We start from the raw sequence: 16,323 nt of genomic DNA on the forward strand, positions 1-16,323 counted from the left end.
CGGACGTTATGGGCATTACGGAGACCTGGCTGGGCACCGAAGGGGGGTTTCCCCTAGTGGAGATGTGCCCACCAGGTTTCCGAGCATTCCATCAGCCGAGGGTCCAGGGTAGGGGTGGAGGGGTGGCGGTTATCATTAAGGAGAGTCTTGAGCCGAGGGAAACCACTGTGCCTCAGATAGCTGGGTGTGAATCCCTCTTCGTGAAGTGGGGTCGTAGAACTCAGGTGGGCTTGTTGATCACGTACCTGGCTCCTTGCTGCGTGACTACAGCCCTGCCTGAGCTGTTGGAGTTGCTGGCCGGGTTGGCAGTTGAGACCCCCAGACTGTTGGTCATGGGGGATTTCAATTTGCCATCAGCCGGCGTAGCATCCTCGGCAGCTCAGGAGTTCATGGCTTCCATGACGGCCATGGACCTGATTCAGTTAATTGACGGCCCTACCCACGTCGGGGGAGGTACCCTAGACCTGATTTTTATCTCTGGCCAGTGGTCTAATGATCTGGTTTTAAATGATTTAGCTGTTGAACCTTTGTCATGGTCAGATCATTTTCTCCTTCGTCTAGACTTTCTGACCGCTACCCACCACCGCAGGGAGACGGAACCAATGCGTTGGTTCCGTCCCAGGCGCCTGATGGACCCGGAGAGGTTCCTGACGGAGCTTGGGCCGTTTCCCGAACACCTGGCCCACGACTCGACTGAAGAGCTAGTTGCGGCCTGGGAACGGGCCGCGGCTGGAGCTTTGGACCGTGTTGTGCCTTTGCGGCCTCTGGCCCGGGGTGGGTCTCTAACAGCTCGCTGGTTCTCCGGGGAGGTGAGGAGATGAAGCGCGGAGAAGACACCTAGAGTGCCTGGAGATCCAGCCGCTCTGAGGCTGACGGACACTAGTTAGGTCCTATAGTAGGACCTACCTAGTGGCAATGAGGGTTGCGAAGCGTTCCTACGTTTCCTCCCTCATTGCGTCGGCAGATAACCGCCCGGCCGCCCTGTTTCGGGTGACCCGCTCGCTCCTTCAACAGGAGGGGTGGGAGGACCCCCTACAAGGGCGTGCCGAGGAGTTTAACGGTTATCTATACGACAAAATCGTTCAGCTTCGGGACGGATTGGATCAAAATTGGGTAGATCCAGGCGAGGGTTCTGAGGCCCGTCTTGTTGAGGTGGTTTGGGATGACTTTGATCCTGTGACTCCCGAGGACATGGACAGGTTGCTGGGTAGGCTGAACGCCACCACATGTTTACTGGATCCGTGCCCCTCCTGGTTAGTACTGGCTACTCAGGAGGTGACACGAGGCTGGCTCCAGGGGATTACAAATGCTTCTTTGCGGGAGGGGGTCTTTCCCGCGGCCTTGAAAGAGGCGGTGGTGAGACCCCTCCTCAAGAAGCCTTCCCTGGACCCAGCTGTTTTAGGGAACTACCGGCCAGTCTCCAATCTTCGCCACGGCGAAGGTTGTAGAGAGTGTGGTGGCATGTCAGCTACCCCAGTACCTGGATGAAGCTGTCTATCTAGACCTGCTCCAGTCCGGCTTCCGCCCGGATACAGTACGGAGACAGCTTTGGTCGCACTGGTGGATGATCTCTGGAGGGCCAAGGATAGGGGTTACTCCTCTGCCCTGGTCCTATTAGACCTCTCAGCGGCTTTTGATACCATCGACCATGGTATCCTGCTGCGCTGGTTGGAGGGGTTGGGAGTGGGAGGCACCGTTTATCGGTGGTTCTCCTCCTACCTCTCTGATCGGACGCAGACGGTGTTGACAGGGGGGCAGAGATCGACTCCAAGGTGCCTCATGTTCAACATCTATATGAAGCCGCTGGGTGAGATCATCAGTGGCTTTGGGGTGAGATACCAACTGTACGTTGATGACACCCAGCTGTACTTTTCCACCCCGGGCCACCCCAGTGAAGCTGTCGAAGTGCTGTCCCGGTGTCTGGAAGCCGTACGGGTCTGGATGGGGAGGAACAGGCTCAAACTTAATCCCTCCAAGACGGAGTGGCTGTGGATGCCGGCACCTCGGTACAGTCAGCTGCAGATGCGGCTGTCTGTCGGGGGTGAATCACTGGCCCCGATGGAGAAGGTACGCAACTTGGGCATGCTCCTGGATGGTTGGTTGTCCTTTGAAGACCATTTGGCAACCGTCTCCAGGAGAGCATTTTATCAGGTTCGCCTGATCCGCCAGTTGCGTCCCTTCCTGGACCGGGATGCCTTATGCACAGTCACTCATGCTCTCGTTACCTCTCGCCTGGACTACTGCAATGCTCTCTACATGGGGCTCCCTTGAAGAGCACCGGAGACTTCAGCTAGTTCAGAACGCGCTGCGCGGGTTATTGAGGGAGCGCCTCGAGCTCCCACATAACACCTATCCTGCGCAGACTGCACTGGCTACCTGTAGTTTTCGGGTGCGCTTCAAGGTATTGGTTACCACCTTTAAAGCGCCCATGGCTTAGGACCGGGCTATCTACGGGACCGCCTACTGCCGGCTTCTATCTCCCATCGTCCGCTACGCTCCCACAGAGAGGGACTCCTCAGGGTGCCGTCAGCCAAACAGTGTCGACTGGCGGCCCCAGGGGAGGGCCTTCTCTGTGGGAGCTCCGACCCTGTGGAACGAACTTCCCCTCGGACTTCGACAATTACCTGACCTTAGGACCTTTCGCCGCGAACTTAAAACTTATTTATTTCGTATGGCTGGACTAGCCTGATTTTTATTTTTATTGGATGGGTTTTTAAAATTTTGTTATTTTACGGGGGAGTACGTTTTTTAACGTTTTTGGGCATTTGAATTAGTTTTTTAAGGGATGTTTTTAATTACTGTGTGTATTTATATTTTATCTGCCTGTTCACCGCCCTGAGTCCTTCGGGAGAAGGGCGGTATACAAATTAAAATATTATTATTATTATTATTATTATTAAATAATAGGGGCTGTGTGGTGCTTTGGGTTCCTCCCTAGAATCTGGCGGTTTGGAGAACAACATGGAAGTAGTACTTCTCTGCAACTCTTGAAAGCAGCTACATCTTTTCCCAAGATCCCCGTTTCTCCATGATCCGGAGGAAAAAAATGAAGTGACTTTCAAAGGCACTTTTTTGCAAATGAATCCAAAGTGCTCCACAGCTCAGCTAAATATTATCATATTTCCAAAGGGCAATATTAATTTTTAAGCTACAGAATTAGGTGGTTAAGAATGGAAGTCATTCTTCTCAATGAGTTGTATTGGTGAGAGCCTAGGTCAAGCGTTACTTCGTTCCTAAAAATACTTAAAAGGATAGTTCGCACTTTCGTATAGATGTGAATAAATGGGAAAATACTTACGAAAGCAAAAAATACTAAGCATGCAGATGGAAAGAAACACAAAAGGCCATTGCTAAAAGGGAGTGCAGAAAGATTTTAAAAAGATCCGTTCTAGAAAGGAGTAAAGGACACAGCAGAGCATTGAGAAAGTTCTGCAACTCAACAATGAAGAAAGAAATAGTTGAGATCTCTCTCTCTCTCTCTCTCTCTCTCTATCTATCTATCTATCTATCTATCTATCTATCTATCTATCTATATCTCTGTCTATATGTCTCTTTTTCTCTTAGAATTTTGAGATATATCTGGGGGGCCTTATTTGGTGGGATTGGTTTATCATTAAATATAAATCAAATATTTATTTTTTAAAAAGCTTTGGGTTCCTCCTCTCCACCATCTCCTCGCTATAATAATTCTTCACCATCACCATCGCCATCCAATTTTGTGAGAAAAAAATTTGGCAGGAATACAATAGCCACATTTTGAAAAAAAAAATGTGATTTCAAAGTTCTAATAGTTAAGCTTATTTCCAGAAACCAATTTGATTCCACTCTCTATGTTATATACTATGTTCCACTGTATAAACTGAAAATGGGTGTGAAATCCAGGGGCCATATTGGGGATACAATAAATAGTCATTTAGTGAATTTTTCTTGCCTTCTTTAAAATAGACGAACTTTTATTAAATGATGATTTTTCATCAATCTGAAAAAAAAACACCACCAAAACAGGCAATAGATCAAGATGCAGAAGAACCCAATAACATTGTGGACTACGCCATTATGCAGACTGATCCGGCCGATGTGTTTGATATTGATCAAAGCTCTGGAGAAATTAAACTGAAATCTTACATACGATCCTTGGATGTCATTCACAACATCACCAAGAACAAAGATTGCATTTGGTCAGTCATCATCCAAGCAAAGGATCGAGGATCTCCATCATTTAGCACCACGGCTGTTCTGAAACTTGGCATCAGAGAAGAGGTAAGAAGAGAAAATTGATGAAACAAGTGGGCAATTAAGGGAGTTGGCTGAAAAACAACAGAACACTGTGCAGTGTCTATTAATTGCATTAAACTGTGGTTGGGTAACACCATCATTGGGTATGAGCCAATGGAAACTTTCTATAGGGGACAACCTGGCTAAGGCCAAGGGAGGGGGTCAAATGCATCATCAGTCATGAGTCCCTGTGTGCCCACAAGAGATCTGAGTCCAGCCCACCTTGAATGCCTTTCGTATCTCCTGCTTATTTCCCTTGACCATTAGTAGGACAGATTTTTGTAGGGAGCTTAAATTTGTAATAAACCTTTATATTCATTTGAGCTGCCTGAATCTCCTGATTTCCCCGGCACTTGACACTTCCTGCTTTATTGAACAAGACAGCTAATGGCCTTCTCTGGAATCATTCCAAAAGATGTTACTTTGATCCACAGAGTATCCCTTCAGGGTCCTAATCCATTCCACACTCTGAAAGACGTTTGAAATCTCGGTCATGAAGCTGGGGGCACAGACACCTCTATTCTTTATCTGTTCTCTCCAGGAAGAGAGCAGAAACTCTGAGACTAATAAATGGAGATTTAATCCAGCCAGGACAGAAACATCTTCTCAGAAACCTACATAGCTAGTTGACCCATCTTCTTTTGGCCATTGATTCTCTTGAATTGGGGGTTCTCTTTGGGGAGGTTCCTGGAATCACCCCTGTTCCTGGACAAGTGATTGCTCTAACTAGGAAGGCCTTTGCTTAGGTTTAACTTTAGTTGGTTCACAAAACTAGAACCTGGACTAGCCCTCCTGTTTTGATGCTAGCAATGCCATCCCCAGACTCTGGGTGACAGTTTCTCAGTGTGATTCCACCCCCCATCCTTTCTGACTTGCTTCACATGTTTACACCTAATTACAAATTCTACCTATTAGTACTTCCATCATGGCCTTGAAAATCCTAAAACGTTGTAAACCCGAAGTAACTTGAAGATTGATTTCCCCTAAGCCAGCCATTGAAATATTGCAGGGGAAACCCAAACTGCTTCCAGTGCAGTTTGAAAGGAGGCTGAAAATGGCTGGCTCTTAAATGGCTCTTAAAAACATTGTGGCCATCAGAACTACAAGTTCCCTTTCTTGGGTCCAACTAAACTCTTCTCTTTCCTCACTAATTCTGGAGTAAAAACTGGAAATACACTCTCCAGGAGCAAAGTTTGGGTTATGAACCTATTTTCTATCTGAATTTTTTCTATAATCTGATTCAGTGAATGATTTTTAAGGATGGTTCTCTTTGCTATGTTTGTTTCCTTTCTCTCCGTTTATTCAGTATTACATTTTTGCATCTCTAATAGTTGTTTTTAATTGAAGAAGCAGGTTATTAATCTTATAAAGTAACCAACACATGAATGTAGATAAAATAGAATAATTACAATACAGGCAATAATTGTGAATGAACACCAAAAAGGCTAGGTAATTTACGGGCATTTATTGAAATGCATTTAAGTTATAGATAAGTTAAAGGCCTACATGGAATCAATAGGCCACCGTTTCTCTGTGGTGGGTAAAAAAAACCCTGTCAGTTTTCTCAAAAATTTGTTGACAGAGCAAATGTGGAGGTACCTGAGAAGATTTGTCTCATATATCTGCAGTCTGACATTCCCAACCACCAAAGCAACAAAGATGAATGACAGAAAACATTTTAAAATAGATTTTGATAGGAAGGGGTCACCTGTCTCTCTGATCCTTGGTTCATACAAAATGGCCTTCTCATTCCTCCTAGCAGACAATGTATAAAATTGTAGATATTTATGACAAGAACACTCCTGTCTTCCATTCCATGAGCTAAATTCCATTTTTATATATTCTATTTATTACCCGTAGGTTGACACAAGGTTGGTCTGATGTCAGCAACCAAGATGTTGGCAGAGTTTTCCAAGATGGCAGATCAGATTTAATAAATGAGCAATAAAACATGCCCTCCACTCAAACATTAGTTGTTTATAATCCATGGGTTGAGCTGATGAGTCCATCACCTTATCTTTTTCTGCTGTTTTAGTGATAACATCAAAAACTTCCTTTTTTATGGGTTGAGCAAAGTCTCAATGGAGGAAAAGTATGTCATAAACCTTTGTTTATTATGCCAGAGAATTTGGCAGCATTGTTATCAAAAGAGAGGAATCGTTATTTTTTTAAAAATTTACATTTATATCCCGCCCTTCTCCGAAGACTCAGGGCGGCTTACAGTGTGTAAGGCAATAGTCTCATTCTATTTGTATATTTACAAAGTCAACTTATTTCCCCCCCCCCCCAACAATCTGGGTCCTCATTTTACCTACCTTATAAAGGATGGAAGGCTGAGTCAACCTTGGACCTGGTGGGACTAGAACCTGCAGTAATTGTGTTTTAATAACAGGCTTCTTACAGCCTGAGCCACACTGCGGCCCTGGTGGCCCAGGGGTTGGAATGCAGCATTACAGGCTAATTCTGCCCACTGCCAGCAGGTCGATCCTGACTGGCTGAGGATTGATTCAGCCTTCCATCCTTCTGAGGTCGGTAAAATGAGGACCTGGATTGTTGGGGGAAATAGGCTGACTCTGTAAACTGCTTAAAGAGGGCTGCAAAACACTGTGAAGCGGTAGATAAGCCTAAGGGCTCTGGCTATTCCTATTTGGGGCATTTCTGGGGCTGGGAACCTTCCACCTTTGTCTCCACTATTGCTGATAAGGATTTATTTTTCCCTTCTTTATATCCTTATTTCAATGATGAGACTTTATCCCATTGGTGAATGTGCTCTCTCCTTATGCCCAAAGTTTATGCACTGAACCGTTTTACAGGTAATCCTCAATTTACAACAATTCATTTAGTGACCATTTGAAGTTACAGCAGCACTGAAAAATGTGACTTATGACCATTTTTGACACTTGCAACCATTGTAGCATCCCCAGGGTCACATGATCAAGATGTGGACGCTTGGCAATTGACTCTTATTTATTTATTTATTTATGGTTGTAGTGTCCTGAGGTCACGTGATCTCCTTTTGCAAACTTCTGACAAGCCAAGTCAATGGAGAAGCCAGATTCACTTAACAATGGCATTATTTAATTTAACGATTACAGTGATTCACTTAACAACTGAGACAAGAAAAGTCATAAAATGGGGCAAATGACTCATTTAGCAGCAGAAATTTTGGGCTCAGTTGTGGTCATAAATTGAGGACTATCTGTATTTTGCTTTCAGACCAAATCAAGGATAAAATCTAAAATTTAGGCCTATAGAAAGGTCAGTGGAGAGTATTTACAATCTGCATGAATGAGTTCCTTTCTACCATTTTTCTAAGCATGGTGATCTCTGCTGCCATGTACAGAAAAACTTTGAAACTATCGAGGCTTCATCCTGAAAGCAAAATTCAGGAAATTATTTGGAGAGCACCATAACACTCTCTGTGTTAAATTGCTAAACAAACAATTCATTCATTCATTCATTTGTGTTAACAATTTCTTGAGAAACTATAGTGCATATTACTTGAGCTGGGTGTTTGCCATAGGAAAAAACCTCCCTTCAACTAAAATGGATTATCTCAGTGTGAAGGTGCTTTGTTTTATTTTTGTCAGGGTCTGTAAAAGACTACTAGGAAAACAAAACACACCCAATTTCATTTATTTGACAGCCTCAAAGTATAATTGATATGGAAAATTCAGCAATAAGCTTAGCAAATCCTCTTCGCTGTTGCTCTAAAAACCTTGTTTTGTTTTCTGGAGATTTAAAACTCTGGAGAGGATGAGCACCTTCTATACAGGAAATTATCCCAGTCTGAGTCTGGTTTGTGATGGAATTCCACACAGAGTCCAAGGAAATATAATCTACTGATATTGAACCATTTCTGTGGAATATCATTCTCCTTCCCCTCAAAACTCCAGCTACTTTGGGCTAATGTGCAGAGCACTATAAGCGGTCATGTGGTCACCCTTTTCAAGCATTTTCCTGGAATATTTCCATTTGCAATTAACAAAATTTACCAGCATTGCATAGCAAAGAACAGAGCGCTACAATTGGGTGAATTCCTGGGTGAATTGCTTCATTATATAATTACCACCATAATGCTCTTTGGGCTCGTGGGAAGTTTTATATCCCTTCCACAACCAGGACAAGCTCCCCTATGAAACCATGTCTCTGTCCCCATTGTCTTTGCAGCTGCCCCAAAAGGCAAGACTCTTGGCTTTGGAAAATAATATTGCTCCTTCCCTCACAACTGTCTGGATTTCATTTTTAGTTTTTCCAGCTCAAGCCTGGAACCCCAAATTAATTCTTCTGACAGGCTCTGTGATTTTTAAATGTCAAAAATCAAAATGGTTTAGATGATGGCTGTCAAACTCGCTGCGTCACATTGCTTTGCTGGCTGAGGGACCCTGGGAGTTGGTCCACAAGTCTTAAAGGGACCAAGGTTGGAGACCCCTGGTTTAGATTGTTGGTCCTTTCTAGTTGTCACATGTTTAGGACCAATGAAAGTGAAATCTCTACCTGGTCTGGAGGATGTCATCGTTTCCCTTTGTGCTTTTTTGCAGGCTCATCACACAGGACCAATGGCTGCCTTTCTGATGCAGACTAAAGACAACCCAATGAAGGCCATAGGAGTCCTGGCGGGCCTGATGGGAATCATGGTGATGATCATCCTTTTCATCTCCACCGCCATGTTCTGGCGCAATAAAAGGTCTCCCAGGATCATGCCGGCACGACGGATCATCAAAAAAAGGCCAAATTATCAACCTCGGACCATTAGGATGGAATGGCTGAGCTTCAAGAAGTCCTCTAGCAAGGCTGCGGAGAAATTTACGGTCAAGGAAGACACCGTCAGTTTGCAGAACGAGAACTGCAACAACAGTTCCCTGATGCCGTCTCTACCGCCCCCACCACCGTCTGTGCCGATCCCGTCACAAGCACCTCTCTTCAAGATCCAGGAACCCACCTGGAAATTGTCCACGGTTTCAGGATCCCTGAGCCCTAAGTTCGTAAATAAGCAGGCAAGGAAAAAGGGAGCTCTCTTCGCACCCGACACACCTCTGGTATCTGAGCTCAAGCAGAGATTGGAGATGAGAAATTCAGTGGTCGGTCAGCCTCACATTTAACGCAAAGCGGTGTGGGGAGTACAACTTTGTGTATTATTCCAAGACCACGGTGTGATCTCTCATTTTGCATTCTGTACTGTTTTCCCATTGTCCCGGAAGCCCTAAGCCCTGGTGATCTCATATCAGTGTTTCACTTTGATCTGATTGGATGCATGCCATGCCTTATCCTCTTTGCTTTGCAATTGTTTCTCCTTTTTAAGGTTGTGATAGTGTCTCGTGCAGATTTGTTACCTTTTTCAATCCAAATTACTCAGCCAAAAAAATAAAAAAAGATATTTTTTTTGCTGTACCCAGAGAAATGTATGCCGATTCTGGCCAATCGTATTTAAGGTTTTCCAGTGATGTAAAAAAAACAAATCAGTTTGAAAGATGCATAAAAACTAATTTCATCTTAGGAACATCTTGCCCGCTAGATGGCTTCCTCTGAAATTTGGTGAGTCCGTTCACAAGAGTGGCCTGCCCCAGTCAAATTGGGGCATGATTTGGCATTCTCCATAATTATGCGCATGTCAAGAAATATACTTGCATACATCATACATATATTTCTTCTGTTCACACAATTCTCAGAGACTGCCTGGAAAAGTCCCTGAAGTTTTCTTGACAAGGTTTTCAAGAAGTAATTCATCATTGCCTACTTCCTAGGGCTGAGAGAGAGTGACTGGCCCAAGGTCACCCGACTTGGCTTTGTGCCTAAGGCAGACCTACAACTCATGATTTCCCAGTTTCTAGCCTGATGCTTTAACCACCACATCAAAGGTGTGTGGTGTGTGTGTTTAATCTACCCCATAGTAGAGTGTGAATGATTTGCTTTCCCATCTGTGAAGATTCTCAGTTGTCCAGGTCACGCTTATTCCAAAGGTTTTTTTTCCAAAGGGCAACTGGACTTACTTCGCTTTTTTCTTGAAAACATTTGCAGAAGAAGCTTCTTGGATGAAAAGCAAAATGTTTTTAAAGGGGAAAAAAACCAAGTAAGTCGCCTTTTGGAAAAAGCAGCTTTAGGTTGATCTGCTTTCCCCCAAGTTGTCAAAGATACGTTTTGAATGTAGAATGTGAGGAACCACTACAGGAAGTGAGAAGCAGCGATAGAACCAGAATGAAAGCCACGAGAGGCATCATAATGGACCATATAAAATGGAATAAGATGTAATGATGATTTGAAGAGAGGGAGATGGTGGTGTTTACCGAAATGATGAAGATGAAGATGGTGATGATTCATATAGCTCAGAAGCCACCTGACCCCTAACGGCTCTGGCAGCTTATGGTTCAAAAGTAAAATGGAAAGAAACAAACCATACAAGAAACAATAAGCAGCCCAAAGGTTAAAAAAACCAAAACTCCATGCAACCTTCAATCTGCCCCAAAGACTTGGATAATAGCTCCAGGTCTTTCATTACTTCCTGGTAGGTTTCTATGGAGTCACTCTCTCCCTCTCCCCTCTCCCTGGGAAGGAGAAAGACAGGGACTTGTTATTCATTGGTAGAGATAGTATACTCTGTATATTCTCAGAGGTCTCCCCAGTTTTGCTACCACCACAGGTTGGCTGATTTTCGGCAGGTCCCAACCTGCACAGAGTCCTTAGCTACTAGTTCATAAACAATGTTATTTATTGATTAAATTTATATGCCCATCTCCAGGGATGGGATTGAAAAATTTCAGCAACTGGTTTGCTGCCCGGTTGCTGGGTGGGCGTGGCAATGGGGGTGTGGCCTTCTCGGCCTTCTGCATCACGGGGTGGGGGCGTTTCCACCCTCCCCAGGAGGTCCCCAAGCTCCAGAGGCTTTATTGGAGCCTCCAGGAGTGTGAAAACAGCCTCCCCTGGGCACTGGAGGCCCTCCTGAGGCTGAAAATGGGCCTGTTTCTGGACTTCCGGTACTTCTGTTAGGCCTGTTTTTTGCCCTCCCCAGGCTCCAGAGGCTTTTCTGGAACCTCCAAGAGGGTGAAAATGGCCTCTGGGAGGCCCATTTTTCACCCTCCCAGAGCCTCCGTGACCTCCCTGCATTTACCTGGCATCCAAGATGAGCCATGTGGGGACTCCTAAGAGGGGAGGGGTAGTGGGGAGGTGTCAGCCAGTCCTTGGAACAACCGGTTCGGTGAACCAGATTAAAATTAACATCCAGTTCAACCAAACCTGTAGAAACCAGCAGAATTCCACCCCCGCCCATCTCCCCAATAAGGCGACTGAGTGGCTCACAGATTATTGCCAAAGAAATTTCTGTTTTGGCTGATGTACTCCAAACACTTCAGTGAAGGCTTGTTTCTATCCATAGTATTGCTCTATACAAGTGACATAAAGTGTTTACAAAACCAAATTCTCTGTCTTTCTTTTTTTTAAAAAAAGTTTCTTCCCTGTACATATCAGCAAAAGGCAGATTATTGCCCAACCCACTGAATGGGCAGTCGTCGTTCCAACCTTTTTTTTAAAAAACTTCCTACCCACAAATGTCTATGTCAGCGAAGCAGCTATGAATAGTTTTCATAAAAATTATTCAATTTATTTTATTAATTGGGCCTGGAAGATAGAAATTTAAGGTATTTTACAGAAAAGGCTCAAAAGCTTCTCTAATACTAAATAGCTACAGATGGGGCAGTTCTGTTGGAAAAGCATTAGTAGAAGTGGTTGACTTAAAGTGGAGACTTAAATACAGAGTTGGAAGGGATCTTGGAGGTCTTCTAGTCCTACCCTAGGCCTACCCTAGGCATAGACACCCTACCCATTTCAGACAAATGGCTGTCCAGTCTCTTCTTAACAGCCTCTACTGATGGGGCTAACACAACTTCTGGAGACAAGCCATTCCACTGGTTAATTGTTCTGACTGTCAGGAAATTTCTCCTTAGTTTCAGTTTGCTTCTCTATTGGATTACTTTCCATCCGTTGTTTCTTGTCCTGCCTTCAAGTGCTTTGGAGAATAGGTGGATCCCTCTTCTTTGTGGAAGCCCCTGAGATATTGGAAGGCTGCTATCATATCTCCCCTAATCCTTCTTTTCATTAAAGTAGACATGACCCGTTCCTGCAACCGTTCTTTGTGTGTTTTAGCCTTTCAGGCCAACCGCAAACATCTTCGTCGTTCTTCTCTGCACTCTTTCCAGTGTCTCAACAACTTTTTTGATATTGTGGTGAATAAAACTGGATGCAACATTTGAAATGTGGTCTTACTAAACCATGCAATGAAAATCTGTATATCGGAGAAGAAGGAAAAAAGATGTTTTTTTCCATACAATTTTGTAGATTGAAGAAGAAGAATGCGGCCCCAGTAAAAATCTCCACTGACTTCACTGACAATCCAAGCGCTTGGCACCTTCAAAGCTCCTGCTGTGCCAAATATATACTGCACCATTAGATGCACAGGACATCAAAACGGCAGAATATTCTGCATTCTGACTACAGTTCATCCTCGACTTACAACAGTTCATTTAGAGATGGTTTGAAATTACAACAGTACTGGGGAAAAAATGTATGACCATTGGGACATCCACATGGCCGCATGCTCAAAATTTAGACTCTTGGCAACTGATTCATAGTTATGACGGTTGTAGTGTCCTAGGGTCATGCGGACATTCTTTGCAACCTTCTGAAAAGCAAAGTCAGTGAGGAAACTAGATTCACTTAACATCCCATTTTTCTTGTCCTGCCTTCTGGTGGCAGCCCCTCAGACATTGGAAGACGGCGATCATGTCTCCTCCACTGGTCCTTCTTTTCTCTAGACTAGCCAAACCCAAATCCTGCAACTGTTCTTACACCATGTAGTTAGAACAGGCTTGTTCTTATAAATCAAACATAGCGGGTAGGGTTATTTTGTGCTGCTTTTACCCAAAATTGGTCAACCAACGTAAATGTAAATAATGTAAACACTTTTATTTCTGAACCCTAAAATGTTCCCTAACAAGGTGTCAAAAGACTTCTTCAGGTGACTGTTTGTGGGATGGTTTCTTTGTTTTAACAGGGCAAGGATCAAGCAGCTGGAGGTTTGTAACAGCATTTATAGGAATGGTTTATATTTTGAGGAGTCCAAACATGCAAGCAGAAAGTCATTAGAAATTTGTGTTGGGGATGGTGTAGTTTGAACTTTTATACATTTCACACAGTGTGGCTGAAAGAGAAACAGAAAATTGCTTAAGATAGAGGGGAGAGGAATTCAGATTAACAAAATAACAGAGTTGGAAGGGACCTTGGAGGTCTTCTAGTCCATCCCACTGCTCAAGCAGGAGAGCTATATCATTTTAGACAAATGGTTGTCCAACCTTTCCTTAAACACCTCCGGAGCACCCACAACCTCTGGAGGCAAGCCGTTCCACTGTTCCGATTGTCAGAAACTTTCCCCTTATTTCAAGGTTTTTTCCTTGATTAGTTTCCATCCCTTAATTCTTGTCCTGCCTTCAGGTACTTTGGAGAATATTTTCACCCTGCTCTTCTCTTTGGCAGCCCCCCAAATATTGGGACACTTCTATCAGATCACCCAAAGTGACGATGCAAGTTTCCTTGCATCCATGGGAATATAGGAAAAATGATTTCCTATATTCCCCTGTAATTTCCAAGTAGGGATAAGAGTGACCCGGTAGAGATAATAGCCATGGGTTCTAATGGCATCCCTTCCAACTTCATCATTTCATCACTAACTCCAGATTCAGGAGAAGATTCTTTGACTGTTATTGATTGAAGGTTATTTCACATAGTATTGGATCAGTTCCTGTCCCAATGACCTGTAGAAAACCAATACAGCCCATAATCTGGCAAGTAAGGGTTAGCAGTCTTCGCGGGAGACAACATCTGGTTGATTTTAATCTGGGCTGGAAAACTAAACAGGTTTGGCTTGATTAGAACTTGGAAATCAAAAAATCCCGGGTCTGTAAGCTAGAATTGGGAAATCAATCAAACAGACCACAAATCAAACAGCAATCACAAATCACTTTGATATTACTGTCAAGAAAACTGCATGGTGGTGCCCTTCCAGGGAATCAGGTTCTGTCTGAGTAGATTTTTACCAACCCAAAATAAAAGTATTTCAAAAGAAATACTATCCTGAGCCTTGAAATAATTTTAAAATATTTAGGAAGAAATAGTTTTTCCACCAAAAAGTTGTTCTTTATGGAGTAAACTGTTGTTCTTTATCAAGTAAGCAGCCAGTGATTTTGTTAATAAAACTAATAAAATGCATCAGCCCTATCATGTCTGTTTCTTTTTTTTCAACCCATTCTCTAATTATGTCCTCAAAGCTTCAACTTCAACCATAGAAAACCATAGAAAACATAGACTTTTTTTTAATTAGCTGGGAGTTTTTCAGCTAAATAAGACTTACTGCTATCCCATATGCTCTGGATATGAAAAAGTATGACTTATTGAAGCAGGTGTCTCTCAGAAGGACAATAATTAAGAAGCTATTAAATTAGTTTAGTTTTACCCAATGTAGCAATGTCCAAATAGATTGCATTTCTAAATTCACAATCCTTTAGCAACTTCAGGGCTAGGTTGAAAAAAACATTAGTAAGATGACGACGATGATGATGATGATGATGATGATGATTTGTTGGAGTCCAGAAGACTCTGAGTGGCTTATAACATATAATCTAGAACAGAGGGTCTCCAAACTTGGCAACTTTAAGATTTGTGGACTTCAGTTCCCAGAATTCCTCATGCTGGCTAGGAAATTCTGGGAGTTGAAGTCCACTGGTTGAAGTCCACAGGTTGCCAAATCTGGAAAGCCTTGCTCTAGATAACAGTTTGGAAGTGGGATATAATGAGGCCCGTAATAAGAGTTGGACTGAGAAGAACACTATTGAAATCCCTGGTGTGAACTTTTGTTGAGTGGCCTTGGAAAATTCATAGGGAAAGGAATATAAACTCTTCCCAAAAGTAATCACAATTTCTACGTATTGTTCTTTTCAACATAAGTGGGTGAAATGTTTCAGATTTAATTCAAGATGATATTTGATATACCCTATAGGCAGGAAAACTGCCTCAGGTCAGGTATATATAGAAATTTATGAAAGAATTGTATACAAAGGCATTTTGGGGAGAGACCAAAAGTCTGCAAAGAAATTGCTTCTGTAGTCTAAAAGATGGCGCAGTGAAAAATCTTCGTAGGAACGGGGAGCGGCCTTTTTCAGGGGCCTGGGACCGGGAGATGCCTATTTTCTTACCTTCCGGTCCCAGCCCCGGCCGGGGGAACATCAGGAGCAGCGAACGGGGTAAGGCTGGACGAGCTGGTGGCCTGGGACGATCGAGCTGGCTGGCGTTCTTCAGGCTCTTGCTGGGGCGGCTGCTGCGGCAGCTGTAGCTTGGCCTCCGAACTTCCGGGTTTTTGGCGGCGGCGGCGGCAGCAGCGGCTTCCTCAGGGGGCTGGGAGCTTCTTGTCATCAGAGAGCCTTTGAGTTTCAACGCTGGAGCCTTTTGACCACCAGCGCTTTTTACCATCTCTGCTGGTGAGGTCTGGGATGAGTGGCAGGTATCAGCGTTTTCTTGGGCCCTTGTGCTGGGGCGCTGGCCGCGGCGGTCGTGGTGTAACTTCCGGGTTGCGGTGGCGGCGGCGGCAGTGGCCTCCTCAAGGGACAGAGTTTTTGTCCATCAACGCTGGAGAGGCAGGGGGTCGGACGTATGAGAGGCAGAGGGCCCGAAGAGTCATCTGGAGGGCCCAATCCCTTGAAAGGGAGTTGGAGCTGGAGGTGAGGTTGGCCCTCATTCGGACCCTCAGCAGTTTGGACTAGGATGGCCCATGGTGGCGGCGTCGGCGACGGCTGGGAATCCTGGCTGTCGGCGACGCGATGGCCTTATCATCTGATGGGCTTGTCCTGGATCGTGGCCCTCACTAAGACTAAGACCAAGATTAAGACTGTGATTAAGACCACATATCGTCTTTTAAATCATTGGTTGGCTAGACTGGCTCAGAGGAGAGTGACTGATTCGATTTGGTGTCATCTGGACCTAGGACGAGTGGTGGCCGCTTGGGTTTGG

General features: G+C 44.3%; 1 protein-coding gene across 1 annotated transcript in view; it reads left to right on the forward strand.

Annotated features, from left to right (window-relative positions):
• The window catches only part of CDHR1 (cadherin related family member 1), a 54,793-nt gene extending 45,055 nt beyond the window's left edge, over nt 1-9,738 (forward strand). Inside the window, exons 16-17 of the mRNA XM_058188020.1 lie at nt 4,006-4,260; nt 8,817-9,738. Coding sequence (XP_058044003.1) covers nt 4,006-4,260; nt 8,817-9,377 — 816 coding nt within the window. The 3' untranslated portion in view covers nt 9,378-9,738. The remainder of the gene's footprint in view (nt 1-4,005; nt 4,261-8,816) is intronic.
• Nucleotides 9,739-16,323: the final 6,585 nt, after the last annotated feature.

This window comes from Ahaetulla prasina, chromosome 6 (genome assembly GCF_028640845.1).
Source record: "Ahaetulla prasina isolate Xishuangbanna chromosome 6, ASM2864084v1, whole genome shotgun sequence".
In the NCBI taxonomy this organism is placed as follows: domain Eukaryota; kingdom Metazoa; phylum Chordata; class Lepidosauria; order Squamata; family Colubridae; genus Ahaetulla; species Ahaetulla prasina.